Source organism: Castor canadensis, chromosome 7 (assembly GCF_047511655.1).
Source record: "Castor canadensis chromosome 7, mCasCan1.hap1v2, whole genome shotgun sequence".
Taxonomy (NCBI): Eukaryota; Metazoa; Chordata; class Mammalia; order Rodentia; family Castoridae; genus Castor; species Castor canadensis.
Genome location: NC_133392.1, coordinates 141,659,179 through 141,682,125, shown reverse-complemented (window position 1 = coordinate 141,682,125; position 22,947 = coordinate 141,659,179). Strand labels below are relative to the sequence as shown.

The window sequence follows — 22,947 nt, the reverse complement described above, 5'->3', positions numbered from 1 at the left end:
CAGGGTTTTGTGCTTGCAAAGCAGGTACTCTATGGCTTGAGCCACATCTCCAGTCCATTTTGGTCTGGTTATTTTGGAGATGGGGTTTCTTGAACTATTTGCTCAGGTTGGCCTTAAACCATTGATCCTCCCACTCTCAGCCTCCCAAGTAGCCAGGATTACAGATGTGAGCCACTTGCACCCAACTTTGTTAATTCCTTTTTTATAAAAGATTTTAGAGATTTAGATACTGTAGTATTACTGAGTATGAAAAAAACTCCAAAAATTAATGTTTTTAAAGTATATCTCTATGGTACATGGAGTTTCAAAGTTTTTTGGAGTCATACATTACTTTAGGGTAACACTTAAATTGTTCAGTTTCAAAATGAACATAAAAGCTTATTACTTAAGAAGCCAGTGAAGCTAGGAGCACTGTCTATTTAAATAGCATCATGACATCTTCCATCATTTACCAACAGGTCATCCATTTACGAGTGTTAATCATGTTCTCTGTGTGTCCTTGTGGTTCTGTGACCATTTCATGTTGTCATATGCTGCACTGCATACATTTAATTTTAAATATTTTTTGCTTTGCCAATTTTCAGTTTTTTCCCGCAAGAACAACGTTTTAATTTTTTATGCTTTTCTGTTTTTCCCCCCTTTCATTTTCACAGAAAAAGAGAGAGAGACTAGATGGTGAAAACATATATATCAGACATAGCAATTTAATGTTGGAGGTTTGTATGAACTTGAAGCTTATTTTAGTGGTTGCCTGGAACCTTCTGCATTCTTTGCTGATCCCCTTTTCTTCATTCTATGCTGCACTTGGTTTTGCATGCCTTTGCATGAAAGAATTTTAGGTTTAAAATGCCTTTGCATGTTGGTAAACATGAAGATGCACAACCATTTCTTCTTCTGATTCTTTTTAGTTTCCATTTCTCATGTTATCTTTAAAAAATATATGATTGGGACTGTTTCTACCTGTCAAGGTTCCACTGACTCCCTTTCACAGTTGTACATCACTGCAAAAACTTCATGGAATTCTCCAAGAGAATAAACTTGTACTTGTCCCAAAAAGCAAATTTGCACCTTTTTTTTTTTTTTTCTGAACTGAGAGTATGGAAAAGTAGGAAAGTGATCACAATTCAGAATGGACTTAAAATATTCAATATTAAAATATTGAAGATAGCAGAAAATTACTGGAGAAAGGCCAGGAGGGGGGAGTAAGACACAAGAAAGAGTACTTACTAGAAGATAGTTTAATTATAAAAACAAATCTGTGATTATGGGATTTTTATTTTAAAGATGAGAAAATTGAAGTTTAGAGACATTAAATAATTTCCCTGTGGTCACAGAACTGGTAAACTAGTAAAGTTAGAATTTGAATTAGGAATTATATAGCTATTTAACTTCAGTTTTCCCTTCAGAAATAGTAATATACTCTTTGCTATAGGAACTGTAAAGCCATTTGCTCATATGTTCAACATTGGTTAGATTTTTACCAGACTTACATTAGTATGGCTTACTTAGTTTTGGGTTCTATTGGATAGGAAAATGTAAAACTAAGTAGAAGATGAGGTGAACTCTATTAGGAAAAATTAAGGAAACTGGAATTATTCCACATGCAAAAAAAATGAGACCAAGTTAGTTTATATGTCAGAAAAACTTTTATATAGAAGTTGATGACCAAATTATCTTACAACTCCACTCAAGGTAGAACCATAAGAAATCAGTATAAACTCTTACTTTTAGGGGGTTTCTGAGAAAGACGGACAGGGAAGATCTCTCTGAAGACAACATTTTAATTGAGACCTGAAAGGTAAACATACATTAAATGTGATAAATATTATCAAAGTAGAAGTTTGAAAAAATTTTAAAAATAAATTTCTGATTGAATATATGACTTCTAATAATTATTTAACCCCATCTCATTTTCACCAGTACCTGTATTTTGAGTATCTGCTATTTCTAAAGTACTTTGATAAAAATAATTAAAATGATGGCCAGCCTTCATTAAATATATAGTATATGGTGGGCATAATACCAGGTGCTTTACCTATATTTGTGTCCTGTAACATGAATTTTTTCCAGGCTGGACCATCATATATTTCAAACTTGTAAACTGGATCTCTTTGTTTTTCCCTGTCTCTGAGATTAGAGCTGAATTGTTCCATCTTTGGAGCTTGGGAAGGATAACAGGTGTCAGTTGATCTTCTTTACTCAGCAGTGTAACAACTCCCAACTCTAAACATGCATCTGTCCCAACCAGTGCCTTTTCAGTGCTCCTTTACTGGAACCTACAATACCAATCATATATTTGCCATTTGTTCCATGAGGTGTGTTATGGCTTCTGAGACTCACTAAGTCTCTGTGTGTGATGTGTTTTTACCCTGGCGTTTTACTGACAGCCACGAGAGGGGATTTCTAAATAAGTGTGTGTTTTGAAAATTAAAACTACTAACTGCTTTTTGGAAACATTTTACATTTAATGAAGTGTTTGGTTTGATTGTTGCTAAACAATCAAAAATTGTCTAATCTGAAACAACCTGACTTACCATCATTCTTTAGTTATTGTAAAAAGTGTTTCCTCCTCCCTGCCTCTCCTCCCCAGCCCAAGAAAGTTCTCTCTCAAGTTATCTGTCACCCTAGCAGGTTTTTTTTTTCTTTTCAAAAAGCATCCCTTCTCCCCGCCACCCCTTATCCTACCCTACCCCCACTAACGCTTTGTTCTGGTACAAATAAGGTCGAGTTCATTTTTAGATCTACCGCCTCCTCTTCTATCTCCCAGAGAGAACCTGTAGCAAATGTCTATGACAAATTCTATTTGGAACAGGTCCCTTTGAGATCTTAATTTTACTCTGTGCCCCCACAGGTTTCCAATAAAGCCAGCTAAGATGGAGAAAGCTCCTTCAGAAGCTACTGGTTTTATCGAAAAATTTATTTTCTCAGGTTCCAAGCCAATCAAAAGCAGGCAAAAAAAGAATTACAAATCATCAGTCTCTCATTTCAGAGGCTAACTCTGAGTTATGGTTTCCCCATAGCCTTTCTTGCTCGTTTTTGTTTTGCTCCATTCACACTTTTAAGCTTCCCAAATGTGTTGAATTGTTCTTCACACAGTCAGGAGCTGGGTCACAGGGACTTGCATGCCTGTTGGGTCATAGTTGTTCAGCCTAACACTAAGTCTTTGAACTTGCACTTGCTATTCCTTAGCTAGTAAATATGCTTTCCTTGCTTTCAGCTGGAACAAAAGTTCAAAATGTTGTTTCCCTTGGGTGAAGCCCATGTTCATAAGTTATACTTATATTTCCATCCCAGAAAGCAAGAAATACTCTTATGAGGTAACTACAGGGTTACTCTTTGGGTGTTAGTTTTTTCTTTGATCTTAAGGCAGATACACGTGGGTCAGTCTTGCAAAAATAAAAAGAACACACTAGTAAATGAATTTTCTGAAAAAAAAAATAGCTCCAGAATTAAAATTATCTTCATGTGTCTCACTGATTCTTTCTCCTATGCTATTTTACTTCTTTTTTGGGGGGGCGGGGTGGTATTAACATTTGTACTCAAGACTTTGAATTTACTAGGCTGGTGCTCTACCATTTGAACCATGCCTTCATCTCTTTTATGCTCTGGTTATTTTGGAGATAGGATTTTGCTTTTGCCCAGGCCAACCTGGACTGTGGTCCTCCTCGTTTAAACCTCCTGCCATGACTGAGATACGCCACACACCCAGCATTTTTCTATTGTTTTTCTATTGTCCCGGCTGGCCTCAAACCTCAATCTTCCCAATCTCAGCCTCTCAAGTAGTCAGGATTACAGGCATGAGCCACTGGTGCTTGGCTTATGCAGTTTTCCTTTTGAACTAAATTTCTTTTTTTTCCGTAAAATGAGGCTATTTCTAACAAAGTCAAAAAAGACTAATCCCAAAATTCACACAGCTTATTAGGAGATATATTTAGCATTATGCTTATCTTGGTTATAGGGCTGCCTTGATATATAATAAACACAGAATTTTTTTTGCAGTCACCAGGCAGTGGGCTCTAAATATTATGATCTCAAGCTCAGAGTTTTTAGTCTTTTTGAAGTGTTGGACAAAGAACATTTGAATCTTTGTCTACAAGTTAAATTTACCAGACTATTTTTGGTTAAGTGTCCTTTTTGAAAGTTATTATATACCTCTTTTTACATAAATATTGATCTTCTCTCCCTAAAATACTCCCTTTAAGAAGTCCCCTCTACCTCTAGCTGCCCAGTATTCAAATCTGCTAGAAGAGCTGAATTATTTTAAATTATCAAGGAGATATATAAGGTATTTGAACTCTTGTTACCACTCCGAATCCAGTGAAGATTCTTGGAAAAAGGTCTTTTATTTATTTATTTATTTATTTATTTATTTATTTATTTATGTGGTGCTAGAGATTGAACCCAGGGCCTTGTGCGTGCTAAGCAAACATTCTACCACTGAGCTATACTTTCAACCCCAGAAAACTCCTTTTTCTCTTTTTTTTTTCTTGGTGATACTGGGGTTTGAACTCAGGACCTTGTGCTTACTAGGCAAGCGCTCTGCCATTGGAACTATACCTCCAGTCCAAAGGTCCATCTTTTGAATTGTGTTAGGAATGAGTGAAGCTATTAAAACAAAAGGCTTTTAGTTTGTGTGGATGATACTGACAAAGAAAAAAAGTCATTATATTACATAACCAAGTGATTTTTTTTTTTTTTCAGAGGGAGTAACAATTGACTTTGGAGGCTGGAATTAGGAACTTTACTAATAAATTCTTATCAAAAATGGCTTTTCTTATTTATCAAAACAACAATTAGGACTGGAGGAATGACTCACGCAGTAGAATGCCTGCCTAGCAAGTGTGAGGCCCTTAGTTCAAACCCCACAACCGCCAAAAAAACAAAAAAGAAAGCAATAAAAAACCAATTAGCCACTTAGTAATAGAGAATCAAAATTATTTCTAGTAGAACTAGAGGGATACTGTACCACTACATCTCACCAAGGCACAACAGCAGTGGTGGAAGTTGAAATCTTTCACCATGTCCTTCACTCAACAGTTTCTCTATCTAATGCTATCTCTATCCTACCTATCTGTCCTAACTCAGTTCTTAGCAAGCTGAGGCTAATTGAATTGTGGGGTTACCTTCTTAGGATGAGGTGATAGAGATCTGGTTTTATATTATACTGGGAAAAAAGAGTCCTAAAATTAAGGAGTGAGCTCTTTATGGGTAATATAATTGCTGGGAGCTGTGGACTTGTGATGCTTTACTACTTCCAAGAAATGCACTGTTAAAAAAAAAAATCAAGCAAATAAACCATGTTGTATATTTACAATTTGAATGTGGTTTATGGATTGGTAACATCTAACCTGGATGTGGTGTGTTTTCTACCAGTGCCCATTCTCTGATGGGTTGCCCTTGGTGTGTTTTTGTCCCTGTTATTTATTGTTTTGCATCTTTGTACCTTCAACTGTAGGATTTAGACAAGAGTCAGGAAGAGATCAGGAAGCATCATGCCAGCATCAGTGAGCTGAAAAAGAACTTCATGGAGTCTGTACCAGAACCACGGCCTAGTGAATGGGATAAACGCTTATCTACGCACTCCCCCTTCCGAACTCTCAATGTCAATGGGCAAATCCCCACTGGAGAAGGAGTGAGTACTTTGTCCACATGACTGATTATGAGAATGAATGGAATAAATGTTTTTGTATCTGAGAGAACAGTTCGAGCTGAAATTTAGCTTTGGTGCCTCAACATTTTATTGCAGTGTTTAAGGCGTTCATAATCAAACACTTACTTTTTAAATCATGTGTACAACCCAGTTCAATTATAGGACCCATTTAGAGTTACTAGTGATGATTAGGGTCTGAGAACTGACTCTGCAGCTGCATGCTTCTGTCTAGTGTGTGTTTATAAATTGACCATAAGCCAGTAAAGCTTTGTTTATGTTCAAAATGTGCCTTCCAGAAAGTTTGCTAAATTTAGTAAGATCAAAATTGGAAAGGGACTAACATTTTTTAAAACTTTATTTGAACATTTGTACAACTTAGAAATGTCTGGAATGATTGGCCACAATTATATAATAAACTAAAGCGTCTCCTAAGCTAGAGAATGCAAAATGCCAAGTGTTAATGATTGTATTTCAGTTTTAGAAATTGAAAAATGATTTATTTTTTATCTTTCCAAGTAATATCAGACTTTTCAAAAGAAGCTTTATAAAAAGTCACAACTAAAAGAGGCCAGAAATACCTTTCAGGGGCTGTTCTTTCTCTTTTGTTGTTATCATTGCCTATTTTAAAAATCCTGCACCTGAATAAATGAATCTGTTTAATGAAAATATCTTGAAAGTTACCTTGAACATATATCAAAAAGTCTTTATCATTAGCTAGTACACATTAAATATTTTTATAAATAATCATAATGACTCAATGGCTGATTATAATAATTTTTAAATTATGTGCTTGTTTTACCCCCACAACAATAGATATTCTAGTTAAGAAAGATAAAGTGATGTCCTGTGGTTTAGCCAACGATGGTGGCATACACCAGCTGAGTTCCAGCCACTCAGGAGACTGAATCAGAAGGATCTCTTTAAGTCCAGACAGGACAGGGAGGCATAGTGAGACCCTGTCTCAAAAAAGTGAAAAGAAGCCAGGTGCCAGCAACTCATGCCTATAATCCTAGCTATGTGGGAGGCTGAGATTGAGAGGATCAAGGTTTGAGGCCGGTCTGAGCTCTAAAATAACCAGAGCAAAATAAGCTGGAGGCATGGCTCAAGTGGTAGAACACCTACTTTGCAAGCACAAAGCCCTGTGGAAGGAAGAAAGTTAGGAAGGATTTTTTTTTTTAATTTTTCAGAATTCTTGGTAAACTATTCAATTATTTATTATTTAGTTTCTGGAACTGGAGAAGAGGACAAAAGTTGATTCACAAAGAGCACTTTCAAGTTGTGATTAAAATGGGCTAACAGCTATCCAAAGTTAAAGCAGTTTCAGGAGTCTGGAAAATACCTGAATAGTGGCAGCTGATGATCATCACTGGTGTTACCCCATCCATTGTCCTCTCAGCCTCCATTCCCAAAGGAAATTGGTTTTGTTTTCTAAATCTAGATATGTACCCTGAACTGGGACAGTAACCCTGCTTTCTGGTGAGACCAGAAGTGTCCCTAGAAATAAGAATCATATGCTGGTGGAGTGGCTCAAGGGGTAATAGTACTTACCTTGCAAATGTGAGGCCCTGAGTTCAAACCCCAGTGCTAAATAAAAAGAAATAAGAAATACGAATCATAGCCAGGTATGGTGGCGCATGCCTCCAATCCCAACTACTCTAGAGGCAGAGATTGAGAGGATTGCAGTTCAAGGCCAGACCAGACAAAAAAAGTAAGTGAGACCCAATCTCCACTGATAAAATACTGGGTATGGTGGTTCATACTTGTTGTCCTGGCTCCAAGAGAGGTGCAAATAGGATCACAACCCAAGCTGGCCTGGGCAAAAACATGAGACCCTATTCAAAAAATAACTAAAGCAAAAAGGGCTTTGGGCCTTTGGTCCCAGTGGTAGATCACTTACCTAGCAAGCACAAGGCCATGAATTCAAATCCTAGTTTCACAAATTATACTCATCATCATAAGGATCCAGTAGCATTTGTAGTTTGATTTGACTGAGATCTGGCTAATCAAAGCCTAACTACATGATTTTGAATAAGTCATTTATCTTGTTGGGCCTGTTTATGAAGTGGATGATCTTTAATATCCTTGCTAACTCTAAAATTCTACAAACAAAAAAGTGGACTGTCTGCAAATCATAACTACATATTTTCCAGAAGTTTTGTTTTTGACTCTGCAAGTAATCAAAGATGTTCAACTACTTTGAAAAGTAACTTGGCACTATCTTTCATGAGATTGGATAAGTCTGCATTAGTCTCCATTTCCAGAAAACATGTCTTTAAATAGCAACCCTTCAGAGATCATTTCAGGACTGCTTTCAGGAATGGCAATGTCATTCCGTGGACTTGAAAGAAACGACTTTTTATAAACTAAATTAGATCCATGGGGAGTGCATGAACAATTTTAGTTCTATGCTTACATATACTTTCCCCTCTAAATGAACAGTGGGATAAATAAGAGCTGTACTGTGATAATCTTTTACATTGGGATAATTCCACTTTTTAGCATATGTTACTTTTTCTTTAATAATAAGGATAATATTTCTGTTCTCTGGGGATGCCTCTTTCACCTTCGACAGCATTGTTGTTGCATTGCAAGGCAGCTGAATTTTATATGATTTGTGTATGACCAGGTGAAGAAAACCTCTGTCCTCCCCTCGGAAAGGAAGGTTGGTGGGCCAGAGGTAAACATGCTGCTATGACTTGTGCTTCTTCATCACAATTTGCTCTTGTCATGGCACGAAGCAGAGAATCCCCTCAGAACTGAGCAACTGCTCAACATTTTTTTTTCGTTTGGCTATACTAGTAAATTCACACCCACAGCCTTTTGGCCTAACACATTGCACTCTCACTGCTGCAGCGTTTGCAGCTTTCAAGTTGTTTATTTTGGCGCATGGCTGGTTGAAAAGCTGCATGAAGATGTAAATATGTATTCAGAGAGAAAATGAATTTTAATTATACCCTGTTCTTTTTATGTTGTCTTTCTTCTCCCACTTTATTTTCTTTTAAAAATCATTATAATTTTGCATCCTTTCTTTTCCTTTTTTCTTTTTGCTGACCAGTCCCCTAGCTACTTTCTCCCTGATACATATCACTTAGGGGTGTGCAAAGAACCAGTGTTGAACTTCCAAACTGATCAGAGAAGGCTAGCTCAACTGAGAGAACTTAGAGCCAAGTTTTTCCTTTCGTAGACAGCATTGGTCTTAACTATGGATAGCAGAGTACAGAAGTTGGGGTGGGGGGAAATTGTCAATGGAACAATTAGTAAAGAAACTTTCCTTAAGATTGTCAAAAGTATTTACCAAATGTAATGTATAAGCCTTTGTGCTGGTCATTGTTATTTTTAATCATGATTCTGAGAATATGAAATTATTGAGATCTTATGGAGGGGCTTATTTTTCTTTTGTTTCCCTTTGGGGTGGACCCTGGAGGTATATTATAAACTTTTATACTTTCTGCTTTCATTTTGCAATCTTTAAAATGTGTAAAATTAAGAATTTTATGCCCTTGAGCAAAATCTAATTATCATACTGAACTACTGCATTTTTAAGTCTATATGAAGAGATGTGAGGATTACTTTTTATATTCTGCCATTCTATTTGTAATAAAAGTAACTTTTCTCATGGCAAGAAGAATGCTTCATTATTGGCATTGCCCAATTCATTAATTATTAGCAGCACCGAAGCAATTAAAAATTACCCAAAATTAATATATAAAAGAAATTCATATGTGAGTATTCTTAAAAGAGGAATAAATAATATAAACTAAGGAAGTGTAATGATTCCTTGAACTTTCCAATATTTATTTTAAAACTTATACATCGGGCACCCCACTGTGTTACAGAAACTTTGATAGGGTAAATTGCCAAAATAAGATAGAGTGTCCAAAAGATCTTTCCAAATCCTTTGCACATCCCCAAGTATCATTTTTGAGCGTTTTCCATCTGTCATTTTGTTCATCTTTCTCTGTCTTTCTTGATCTTCTACCATGAAAGCAGACACAGGAACGTGCTCTGTTAGTACAGGATGAAGACAAAATTAAAAGGCAAGAGAGATCTACTGAAAGAGCCTTGCCCCAGCAAGAAAATGAAGAAATTCTTCCCAAGGTTTCTATTCCAATCCCTGAGGATCACAAGTCTCTCAAAAAGTGCCACCTGTACTCTAGTACTTTCCCATCTCCTCGTATTTCTTTCATGATGTCTTTTCTCGTGGTCCTTGCCTTGGCTATATGGTGGTTGATCTTTCTGTAATCGGAAAACAGGGTGCTCATCAGAAATGTTAAGACTAAAACCATTGAACTTTGTTGCTGGCTTCAACTGTGTTACTGCCTATATGATGTCTCTGATCTTAATAGTTCACTGTCCTAGAGGACTCTTAGGATCATTTTTCTGTCAATAAAATGTCACTCTTTGTAGAATATGCATTGTGAGGTAAAAGGAGTAGCAATGGATTGTTCAAGCTAGGTTTTCTGCACCAAAGTTTTAACAAATTTAGACAAACCAGATTTAAGCATATGACAGGTTGTTACTTTCCCCAAAGCTTTAACTAGTTTACCCTGCATGTTCTAACTGTTGCTATGTTCTCCTCTCCAGTGTCTCACACAAGTCAGGATACTCTCTAAAAATATTTGATGGGATTATTTTCCCATTCTTCTATAGTCATTTATATGGCATGGGCTCCATAGTTTAGGAGAAAATTCAACTTGCTAACCTTTCAAAAGCCTTAAAATGATAAAATTTTAATTTATAAATCCATAACCACTCCTTTTCTTTGATTGTCAAACCTGTATATACAAAGGCCTTTTCTGGAAAAAGGGCTTTTGACATCTGTGGCCTTTTTATGAGTATTCTGAGCTATACAGGGATAGATGACTTTATCCTGCCTGGTGTATAGAAGAGATCTGCAAAGGCTAAAAGCCATCTTTTCATAAGTAGAGTGTTGATGTGGTTTAAGGAAAATGGTGCTGGTCCCCCTTGACCTCCAGCCAGGGCTGAATTTCTCAGACTACTCTTCGTAGCTGGAGTACAGATTTATTCAAGATCTGTACATAAACACCCTTCTCTGGATTAAAATACTGTGTTATTTTCTTATGGCTTAAGTAATTATATTGCTAGAAGCAACTTTTTAGCCATTATGATAAGCTTAAAATATATACTGATATACTTTGTTTTCCTCGTACACTTTAGACCTGTTTGTTCCTGCACTTGTGTTGAAATCAATTGTTTTTAATCAGTGGCCTGTGAGCTAAAGTTCTACTGTGATAATTGTGTGTCCTTAGTTTGCATGTTGATTTATAAGGCCTCCCTGAAGTAAATATGAGCACTGTTCAGAACACAACTTGGAACCTAACCTGTTTTTTTTTTTCTTAACCTTAATATTAATGAAACCTTGCATGTAGCTTGCTTTTGTGGCACTTGAATGTACCAACCTGGATGATTTGATTAATGTCTCAAATATTTGTTTTGAATTATGAGTTTATAGGGTTATCAAACTGAGAATATCACACTTGGTGTTACTTTTCAGTTTTACCTTCTAAACAAGACTTGTTTTTGAGAAGATGGCCTCAGAGCAAAAAAAAAGAGCAGTAAAACCAAGTATCTTTGGTCCTTCAATAACCACTAGTATTGTTTTATGTATGTATATACCTAAGTCTCTGGTGTTTCTTGAAAACTGCTATTCTGTCATTTTGGGTTTTTCAAAAAAATGGAAGAGAAGCAAGGATCAGCCTGGATCCAAAAAAATCTGGTGTGCGTGTTTATCTTTGATGTCACAAGCTATGTCTATTTATAACAAATATTTTGTAAATAAGCATATTTATTGATTCATTCATAATAAGAAAAGAGAGCTCTCAAATCCACCTGAAATACTGCAAAGCTGTTTTCTGACAGAAAGTGATCATCATAAGTATACCCCTGTGCCTGTGAAATAGAGATAGAAGCTTTCCTTAGTGAAGTAACAATGAAACTATAGCATTCATTACATTACATTGTCTTTTTAAAAGGAATCAAAAAGAAAATACTCCTAGAATTTTATTGATACTTTTATAACTGTTTCAGATTATATTTCCTGAAGTTCCAGTTTTCAACCTTGTATACAGCTTTTTATTGATTATTGTAAACTTCAGCCTGAATTTTGTTTCCTTTTGTATTGGAATTGTTTCAAGTCCATTAAAAGTAGTGTGAGCTAACACTACTTTTCAATTTTCTGAAGTGCAGCAAGAGTTCTCAGAGGTTCTTAATGATAAGTCAAAGGAGGAGCCATTTTTTCTGTAAGTAGGGTTAGAATGGCCGTGAGGAGAATGGTCAAGCCCTTGAAATGAATGAAGCTGACCAATGCAGACTCAAAAGATAGACTCACTGTATGTACCAGAGGAAGAGTATTAGACATTCCAGCTTTGTATTACTTAAAGTTAATGCTGCCAGTGTTTGTAACATGAAGCTGCAAATAGCATTGGTTTCTTTTCCCTACTTCATTTCATTCTCAGTACCAGAGGCATATCCAACTATGTGTTGACTTTATCCTGGTTAACCAGGTTGATAAGTAAAAATTCATTTGGACTAAAGATATCAATACATACTAGTGTAAAATTTTGGATTTTTGCCTTGGTTTTCCCAAGGTGACTGGAGAAGTTCACTTCACTACTTGGTGCCCATATTTCCACCTAGTAACATGAAGACAAAACTACCTCATAAGAATGAATCTTGAATCTGTAGTATGTTCTAGCGATCAGAGGCTCTGGTTTTTCAATTCTTGGTCTTTTGGGAGCTGAGAAGATACAGATTAAGAGACAAATAGAAATATCACAATGAAGTCCCCCTGTACAAGTAATATATTCTAGTAAAGATATTTAAAAAAAAAAAGAAAAGAAAGAAACACATTCACTTCTTAGGATTCTTTATTTGGGAGTAAGCAATTAAATAGCTTTATCTGTTTCCATCTATTCCTTTTTTAATATTTGACCAAGCATTTAACAATTCTAAAGTTAAAAATGTCTTTCCAAATTTATCTTACTCTTGATAAATGCACCTTTATCCAGATGTTATTCTTAGGGTGCAGCATACTTGAAAATAAACCCAGCATCTAGAATTTTGATCTTTTAATCATTTTCTTATGCGCTGACACTTGAAATATGAAGGAGATTCTATTTGCATGGGTCAATTTACAACTTGTTTACATCTTCAGTAAAGGTTTTAAAGAAGGAAGATACTGATTCTGTGGATAAAGGTTAAACCCAGGATTGCATGTGGCATAGATTTCCAGCTGTCATCCTAAAACCTAGTAATGTTTTTCTATTAAGTATTATTGTTAATTTTACCTTGAAATTTCTATGGATGTAGGCTAATTTATTCTCTCCTACTTTTGTAAATCACTTCTGTAATAATTCCTATGGTTAAGCTTATGGGACCCTCTAGATGTTAGAAGTTGAGTGGTTTTTTTTTTTAGGAGGTATTACCAATAAAAATTTATACTTTGCTTCACCCAGTATTCATGTATTTACAAAAGGAAAATAAAAAAGGTAAAAACACTGGGAGACACTTTGTCATTGTTCCTCCCACAAGGGTTTTGAGTGTAGTAGAGGTATATAGAACTGCTCTGCAGAGATGCTATCCCTCATCCCTCATACTCCTCTCCACAGAAATTATAAAATTCCAGACTTCCTTACAGCGCTTTTCTGTAGCTCTGAGAAAGATTATTATGCATAGAAATTTTTGCTTTTTTTTCATTACATCCAAACTACCCTGTTTGCCATTTGGGTATAGAAACTAAGACAACTCTTCGTTCTTGTTCTCTATTTTGCCTGGTATATGGAATTACCATCTCTGCCTCCTTTACATTATGACAAATAACATCAAAAAGCCTACTGTTGTGTCTTATGCTGTCACCTTTCATGCCTTAGGATCTCCCTTTTACTGAAGCAGAATATAACACAAAAAAAACCACATTGGTGCCAGGGTCAGAAAGGGTGCCTGAAATGGTTAAAGAAGGTATCGTGCTAGAGTTAGGAAGCTGTAAAGTTAGGCTAGAGGAGGAAGGATGGCAGCTACAATCAACAATTATAAATTCATGGGGTGTATTATTTGGTAAGTGAAATTCCTGTCATACTAGAAAGAGAAAACAAGAGAAAGTAGTTTATCCCCACAGATCAGAAATACAGGCTAAAAACTAAATAACTTTAATAGCCCTAACTAAATGAATAGATGACAGCTCATTGGGGATTAGGAAAGTTTTTCTCATCTTTTGGGATTGCTATCCTTGAAATACTCAAGGTTGTTCTCATAGTCAGAATCCTGTTTTGGGTAAGTAATAGAATAAATCTGGTATTTCAAAGATTAAAAGAAGGGGAAGCCATAGAGTCCCAGCTATCTCTTCTGGTCCTATAATCAATAAAGGCAGTTCAGTCTTTCATTTTGTTCTCTACTGTCTTTTTAAAGAAGTCTTTAGGCTGGGGTTGTAGCTCAGTGGTAGAGTGCTTGTGTAGCTTTAATTAGGCCCCAGGTTTGATCAGCACTGCAGGGAGAGAGAGAGGTGGGGTGTGTATATGTGAGGGGGAATGAGAGAAAGGAGAAAGAGAGAGAGAAGACTGCCTTCTTATAGGATCCTATCTCAATAAAATAAGAAGGGGAAAACATTACATAATATCAACCATTCATTTGTTTATTGCTTACTAACAAGGCACTCTGTATTCATTGCAGGGATACAAAGAGGCAGCATTACCAGAGTTTTAGGATTGGATAGTATCCTAATCTAACTCTTCTCCCCTCCAATGTTTGACTCTTCTGTACAATATCATTTAGCGATTTAAAGGCCATTTAAGGGCTAAGTCTCACAGCCTGTGCTTAAATATCTCCAGGAGAGCACATCATACCTTTGTGGATCTCAGAGTTTACATATAAATCATTATTATTAAGTCAAAAACTGTTTCTCCATAGCTTTTACTTATTGGTTGTGAATGGAGAGATTGTAAAGAATTTTCTGAGCTGGATGAGGTGGTGCATGCCACCTCATTCAGAAGGCTGAGGCAGAAGGATCACCAGTAGTCCAAGACCAGCCTGGACTACACAGTGAGAACCTGACTCAAAAAACAAAAAAGAAAAAAGAATTTTCTGTTTTCTTCCACATTATGGTTCTTCACATAGTTAAGGGTAACTCTGGTGTTGAGAGCTCTTGCCCTTAGATAACTTGCTGGCTGGTATTTAGATTTCTCTAAGCTTCCTCCTAGCACATTGTCCTTCTGCTTCTTCCCTTCTTTTTCCTTAGATTCCTTGTTTTATCAGCTTTTTCTTTCTGTTGGTGCCCTCGGGTTGGTTGCTTCCCTATGTATTAACCTTGGTTGCTTTCTTCTCTTCTCTTTTCCTTTCTTCCCTTCCTTTTCCTTCCCTTCTCTTTCTTTTGCTTTCCCACCCTTACTCTTACTTCCTTCCCTTCCTTTTCCCTTCCCTTTCTTTTCTCCCTCTTTCCCTTCTCTCCTTTTTATTGGCTTTCTCTCAAATATTTTTGAAGTTCCTGATTTTCCCAGATTCTTCATTCATAACATAGGCACTTTGATTTTTTTTTAGATAAAAGAGTAGGGATGGCATAGTTTTGTAGCCGTAGAAACTTCTTGTAGTCCAGAATCTGTTGACAAAATCATTCTTATATTTTGATGAACCATACTACCAGAGCCTGAATTCTAAATTGCTTTCCCTCTCTGACAGTCTGACAAACTTTTATATATTTGAGTTGCCCCTGAGTGATACGATTTATACAAATGTAATATGATGATATTATGGACATTTACTTTCTTCTTAATATTCTGATTTTGGTTTAGATCCCCACCAGAAAACGTGCTATTAAATGTTTGAAATGCTAATTCTTTTCTTTTAGTTGTGCCTTACTCAAGACTAAGAGATTCTCAAAGATGAGAGGCCTTGGTTTGTTCATCTTTGCCATTTATCACCTTTGTATCCCAGCTACTATGTTGCCTTTTATATAACAAATAATATTTGTTAAACTAAATTACTGACCATAGATGGCAGTGGACACAGTTTGACTTTTCACATGGAGTCTCTTATATTGAGACATAAATTTGCGCTACATTAGTAACCCCATGCCCAATCGATACACGCAAATAGCCAAGAAAGCCCTCATAAAGCCCAGAAGCCACATCTCTCTTACTTAACCTCTGTGGTCCCTGGCTTGCTTAGTGATTCTGTATATGTGTCTATAGTGAATATGAATCTCTCTCATTAAAAACTGTTATCCTGATTACAGCTGTTTTCGCTCTGGAGCATATTATCAAGATTGGGGTACATGTCTGAATGCATAAACTCATCTTGGAGTGTGATGTCATAAGGGGAACTTTTGTGTTTAATATACATTACAGAGAGCAATTTGACATGTTTTTCTTGTGTTTTATATGATATCAAAACGCTGTATATCAGACTATCATAGGTTTTGTACATCACAAAGGTCAGAGGTTGGCAAACTTTTTCACACCTTTTTTTTTTTTTTCTGGCGGTACTGAGGTTTGAACTCAGGGCTTCACACTTGCTAGGCAGGCACTCTACCACTTGAGCCACTCTGCCAGCCCTCAGACTTTTTTCTGAATTTTAGACTTTGCAGGCCATGAAGTCTCACAGCTATACAGCTTTGTCATTGTGGAGTGAAAGTGGCAAAAACAATACCTGACATGAATGAGCCTGACTGTGTTCCAGTCAAACTTTATGAACACTGAAATTTGAGTTTTATACATAATTTCATGTGTCACTAAATATTATTTTTCTCTATGCATTTCAAAATGTACATCTGTTCTTAACTCATAGCCATACAAAAGTAGAGTGGAATTTGGCCTGCTGGGCATAGTTTTCTGACCTCTGATGCAGACCAGAAAACTGATTAATTTTTTTACCTTTGTATTGTTTTTGAAGAGCTGTAGTTGTCTTAGGATCTTCATACATTGTCAAAGTATCTTTTTTTTTTTAATGACTAGAAATGGGAAAGAAAAGACAAGGCATTTATTTCTGTTTATCTGGTGTCAAGTTATGCCTCAACTGGAACCTAAAATACTATAACCACCAGCGTGGTTTCCAAATTGCTCCATGGTAACTGTGATCTTAACATACTCACTGATGAGCCCATCTACTCTCTTCCTTTTAATTGACTTTAAAGGGTCTTCCTTCATGTTCCCCTAAAGAATAAAGAAATAGCAATTCTTAAATTCACCTTCTCTTTAGCCAAGTTTTAGAGATATGTAATAAACATGGTAGGCAAAGTGAACTGATTTTTTCACTCTGAACATTTCGCAGACCTTTGTATTTCAAGCAGTTGTATAAACTTAAGATTGATTAACTAAGGGAGACATTTTGGAAGGGTCCCTCTTTCTAGTTATTACTATCAAAATAAAGAGACTTCTTTAAAGGGAATTTCCCAAATCAGAGCCTGTTTGGGCAGTATTTTATCAGTAAGAAGAAAATAAAGTAGCATTCTTTTGGAAGTGTCTTTGTTCCCTACTTGACACTGTTGTATTCTGAAGAGTGATCTGTAATTAATTGTGGAGTTGCTTCCTAATAAATCCCCTAAACCATGTTCTTTTCAACTCCTTTGTCCAGAATCCTTTAGCTCTGACGTTCAGAGCTAAAGCCTAAAAAACTCTGCAAAAGTCTGTCCTCTTGTGGAACATTTTCTTTGATGTTTCCCCCCATTAATTGCCTTGTTAATGTGTAAGTTTATCATGAATAGATCTTATTGCAAATTGGATTCTGGTTGCTACTGATAATTAAGGAAGTAGGAACCAGTAATAGACATACCCACTACTAAAACAGACGGGGCACTTCTGCTTCAGTTGATCTGGCAAGAGATGCTTGTCAGCCAGTATTTCTAAAAAAAGTCTCTTGCTTTTCCATATTTTCACCCTTCTCTGTGGCCCAGTAGTTGTCTTTTGCTTAATCTTAACACAGAATATTGTTTTAAATCAGCTTTGAAATCATTTGACTTATTTATGCCAAGTTTTAAAAAAAATTTTTCTAACCAATTTAACAAGTTGCTACAACATGTGTAATTGTCACATCTGTTAAAAGCACTTTTAAATGCTGAATTTGCCTTTTGTGTTTTTTAAAGCACTGTATAAATTAGTAGTTATTAACCATCCAGCATTTCCACTCTGAAGATTGAATAGTGGAGTGGGTGTGGATATGTGGGTGTGCAGAGAGCTTATTCCTATAACATGAAAGTAAGAGACAGTGTACCACTTTTCTCTTACTTCACCATGGGTAAATGTTCTCTTATCTTATTCTTACATTCTAGATTTTATTGTATTACCGGTGTGATCCTTTAAAACCAACTCTCCACATTTTGGAGTGGTCTGTTCACTAGATCAGAGTACACACCTTATGGCCATGTCCAAGTAATATAGAAAACAGTGTAGTACTTCTCCAAAGCCTCATTTCCTTAAGGAATTTGTTGAGAATGTTAATACAGAAAGCCATTTTCATTATTACAAGATTTTTCGGGAAGGGAAGACACAGCTAGTTAGTATCTAATAATAATTTTCTGTTGTCTTAAGTTCTATGAAATCAAAATACTGTTCTCTAGATATCAAATTGGGGCATGTTTTTTAAATGCTTTGTAAGATGTTAATCATTTAAAAAACTTCTGTAAGATATTGCCAAAATGTTAACTTTGTTGCATCCTAAATAATTACAGTTTTTGTACTGGTTATAGCTTCCTCACGTCCATCTCCATCACTCCACCCCCACTCTTCATAGTATAAGAAATAAAACTGATCACCAAAGGTTTCTAGTCTTCTAGAAGTATTTAGCATAACCTTTAATATTTACTCAAGCACTTTGACTTCTATAGATGAACTCAGGTGTATGAATACTCATTTGAGCTGTGGAGTCCTTGCTGGTGAGTGCAGTGTAAAGGCAAAATTTTCTATTACCTAATAGTTAAAATTTTGCATCAGGCATGGATTTTGAAACTGTTTGCATTTATATTCATTTATTCTGGGGATAATCTAATAATGGTATTATTTAGAAAATTATAAAAAACTATGTTTGGGGAGACTGGAGATGTATCTTAGTGGTAGAGAACTCGCCTAGCATGTGCACAGCCCTGGTTTCAGTTATTATCACCACCAAAAAAAAAAAAAAAGATAACAAATAAAAACTGTTTGAAAGATAGTTGTTATTGGCAAATTTCACTGGCTGCATTTGTGAAAGAAAGGCTGCATTGTGGACCTATTTTCAACTCTAATAAAAAGCCAACATCTTCTTGAATAAGCTCCTTTATCCATATTTTGAACAAATGTAAGCTGTATGTACCAAAGAATTGCAACAGACCATGAAAATGACTGCATTTCATGGGGAAACTAGTAAGCACTATACGGATGTATTTCTAGCTCCAGCATAACACCATACAAACTTAAAAGAGATAAGGAGGGTGTATCTAAAAGAGAAAAATTATAATGAAGAGAACTAGGACTGGGGGTATGATGACTCAAGTGGTCAGGGGCCTTCCTAGCAACCGCAAGTCCCCGAGTTCAAACTCCAGTACCGTGAAAAAAAAAAAAGGCTCACTAGAGAGGAAAGATAGAATTTTTAATCATCTTTTGCTAGCTACATGCTAACTATGTTGTTAGTTTATCCCCATCTTGAATGTTTGTGATTCCAGTGTCCTTTTGGAAACTGCTAGTGGCTTGAGTTTTCCACTGAAAGTGTACCAAAACAGCTTTTGGGGGTGGGGGAATCAGAGATGTTTTTCTTTTCAGTAATTTTTGCTCTTCTTTCTTCATTTGTTTCCTTTTTTGGCTGAAGAATGGGCTACTGCTGCTTGTCTTGTCATCTTTATGTGCTGTTTACACATGGCTTTTACTAAAGAAACCATTACTACATCTGATTTATCTTTTATTGCAAGTGTCCATTTAAAAGCATTTGTTTGAAAGTCAATTTTTTAAAGCACCAGATTGATGTTCCTACTGTTTGTTAGACAACCAAGAGAAACACTGATATTAAGTTTTCAAAATAGGTAGGAGATTACAAATATTCATAATATGTTAATGTACAAAAACATATGTTTTGCTTTTTAAAACCTTTTCCATAGGCATTTAAAGCTGTTCTTTCCTGAGCCATAACCTTGCCATGTTTTGCTAAAGGAAAAGAATGTAGAAACAGAACACTCGCAATTAACTGATTTTATCAGGATTGGATATTTTTAGCTTGCATGTTGCAGACCATCTGGGGATATTATCTAACTATATTGTTGATAATTTAAGTGACTGTAATATTTATTGTTTACTTTAGTTAAGAACCAGGAGCTGGACTCTGCTGGGTATCTTCCTTCTGTGCTTAGCAAGATAACCTCGATTCCTGCTGGTTCTGTGGGCCTTTGCAGTGCAAAGCATTTCTTACTGGGTTTGCAAAGCAAGGGTAATGTGCTCTGTGGATGTCTGCGTGTCCGTGCACTCCCTCAGCCCTTAGTCCCATTGCCATCTCTGTTCACTACCATTTTCTTATCAAAACTTATTTTTTAAAAATCTGTGTAGATCCTACTTAGAAGTTGAACAAATCCCTTTCTCCTAACCTGTAGAAACACTGATAGAAGTTTAATGTGTCAACTTTACCTGAGATACTTACATTTTAACAAGTCACAAAGTCATGGCAAAGTTGTATCAAACTGTTAACCATGTGCTTATAAGGCCAATCTTAAGTCTCTTAACAGAATACAAAATCAAATGAAGAGTGTGAAAATCAATAGTTTTAATAGATGTGATGGATTTGGTTATATTATGTAAAGTCATTAAAGAAGTAAGATGCTAAATCTTAGGCTTTTCTAGGAGGGAATTTATTAATTTCATGAAGCAAATATATGGGTAATAACAATATAATAAGATATACTTTGAGGCTTAGAAACAAATAAAGCTGTTACGCTTTAAAGTGGTTGTAGATTTTGTGACTAATCAAATATTCTTCCTATTTTTTCTTAACAGAATACATCTCAAAATTTTCCATTAAAAATACCCTGTCCAGGATTGGGGCAGAGCTCAAGTGATAGAGTACTCAGCACTTGTACTCAGCACTCAGCACTTCAGTGTTTTTCCTGAGAACCTTGGTTCAGGAATATTTATTAAATATCTTCATAGTGCACCTATTTTAATTCTTCTATCACAGTTTCTTTCCTCAAGTTTCTAGCTGGTAATGTTTTCTAAAATCTCATGAGGACAAAGGCTGAGAATGTAACTCATCAGTAGAGCAGAGCACTTGCTTAGCATGTACAATTTCCTGGATTTGTCCCCAGCACCACAGACACACACACACACACACACACACACACACACACACTCACACACACACACACACACACACAGACACACACACACAGACACACACACACAGACACATAGACACACACATAGACACATAGACACACACACACACACACACACACACACATAGACACACACAAACAAATATTTTGAGATTCTGGTTGAGAACTTGCTAACTAAAGTCAAAATGAAGACCAACCTCAGTTGAATCCATAATCTTGGCCTACTTCAGTTGCTCAAGAAGCGCTTACTTCCATGTAGGGGCTAGATGTCTTTACTGCTTCTAGTTCATGTTTCTTTGCCAAAAGTAATATTTTCAGAAATATAAATAAGGGCTGTGAGTGTAGTTCTGAGGCTCTGGATTCAATCCCAAGCATCAAAAAAAAAAAATCTGGATGCAAAGTGTGATAGAGTTGATGTATATATAGTATGTATCACTAAAGTTGTTATTTAGATCTACTTGGGGTAGTTTGATCATTATTTTATATTCCTAATTGCTATCATGACTTTGGCAAAAGAGTGGTAATTCCCTATGAGTGTGTTCACTGAGATGAAATCTTCCCTAAAGTTGTCTGGCAAGCTTAGCAGTGCTGCTGCTCTTCCTCTCTTGGTCCTTGTCTGCCTACCCAATATTTTACTATATAGAAAGATAAAATGAGACAATACCAGGCTCTTTTATTCCATTTAACAGAGAAAGAAATTGTTTTTCTGTTGCCACCAAAGGTAAAATTGGCCTTCACTAAGTAGGGAACAACTGACCAAATAGGTATGGAAAAATTTATTACATAGGTTACTCAGGAAAAGCTTATATGGCTCTTGCTTGAGTAGTAAAGTTTTAGAAAGATTTTCAGGATAGATTTTCACCGTGGTCTCTTATGCATAAAAGATTATGCATAACTGTGGTTGTCTTGATAGTCTCTTCAAAATCATCTCTTCAAAAATAACCTAAAAATACACTTTAGATTACATTTAATGGACTGGCAGCCAAATACCTGTAAGACACTCATATCCTGCTCATAATGCTATCTGGAACCTGTAAGTCAAGAAAGGGGTAATTTACAACTCATCAAGGTACATAAATATACAGAGTTTGAGGATTGTGAGACTTAATCCCTTTGAGTAAATAGTTTTCAGGAAAAAGCCTTTAAAAAAATCCTGTTTTCTTCCACAAAACACAGAAAATACTGAATTATACTTAGCAGGAGCCATTGACTTTTTAAATGAGATCGAGAACCTTCAAATGATAGTGTTCAATTAAATAATGAAACATTCTTGAAGCTAACTAAATAGCATCACAGTACCTTGTACGGGAGGCTGGTACTATTGCGGCATCTTTCTTCCTATAGGTCTCCCAGCAGCCTAGATAAGCAACAGCTCAATTAACACCCTGAATCACATTAAGTCTGAGTTTTGCCTTTTTGTCAAGTTGGATAGTTCAGACATAGCCACATATCAATTCCTGTTCCTGGCAAGATCCCTTTAAGGTTTCCAGGCTAATTTGATATTACATAGTTGTATAGTCTTATATAATGCAGTGGATCTTGCTGATGGTCATAGCCAAAGGCAACAGCCAAAGGCTATCAGTTATAATTCTTCACTAATATTATATGCCAAATTCTGGGTATCTCATGTCGTGGAGACTATATATCTTCTGATCAGAGTCTTGGCTTCCGGCTTTTCAACCTTGCAGTAAAAATATATTGTCAGCCATTAAGAACAGACTCTGCTAAGAGTACTTTGGACAATCATTGTACTTCTCAAAATTATAAGTCATATTTGATACATATTCTTTTGAGAATAATAAAATGTGTCCATTTCTGTTAGAAATGCCTGGGAAGAAGATGGGCTTTAGAATGGAGACAGATCTGCATCTGAACCCTAGCTCCATCACTTGCAACTCTAAATTGCTTAATCTCTCCATTTCTTATCCATAAAATAGGGATAATGACTACTTTAAAAGCATGAAAAATTAAGTAGGAAAATGAAGGTAACTAGCACAGTAAC

At 36.0% G+C, this 22,947-nt stretch overlaps 1 protein-coding gene across 23 annotated transcripts in view; it reads left to right on the top strand.

Moving 5' to 3' along the window:
- Nucleotides 1-22,947, top strand: part of Epb41 (erythrocyte membrane protein band 4.1) — a 203,304-nt gene that overhangs the window by 159,134 nt on the left and 21,223 nt on the right. For 10 of the 23 annotated variants that reach the window (XM_074080775.1, XM_074080768.1, XM_074080767.1 and 7 more), the window contains 2 exons: nucleotides 654-716; nucleotides 5,456-5,632. In XM_074080775.1, the coding sequence (XP_073936876.1) occupies nucleotides 654-716; nucleotides 5,456-5,632 (240 nt within the window). Of the gene's footprint in view, nucleotides 1-653; nucleotides 717-1,731; nucleotides 1,799-5,455; nucleotides 5,633-8,276; nucleotides 8,328-8,705; nucleotides 20,282-22,947 lie in introns of those variants that run through there. The other 13 variants (XM_074080785.1, XM_074080784.1, XM_074080783.1 and 10 more) reach the window with 10 other exon arrangements.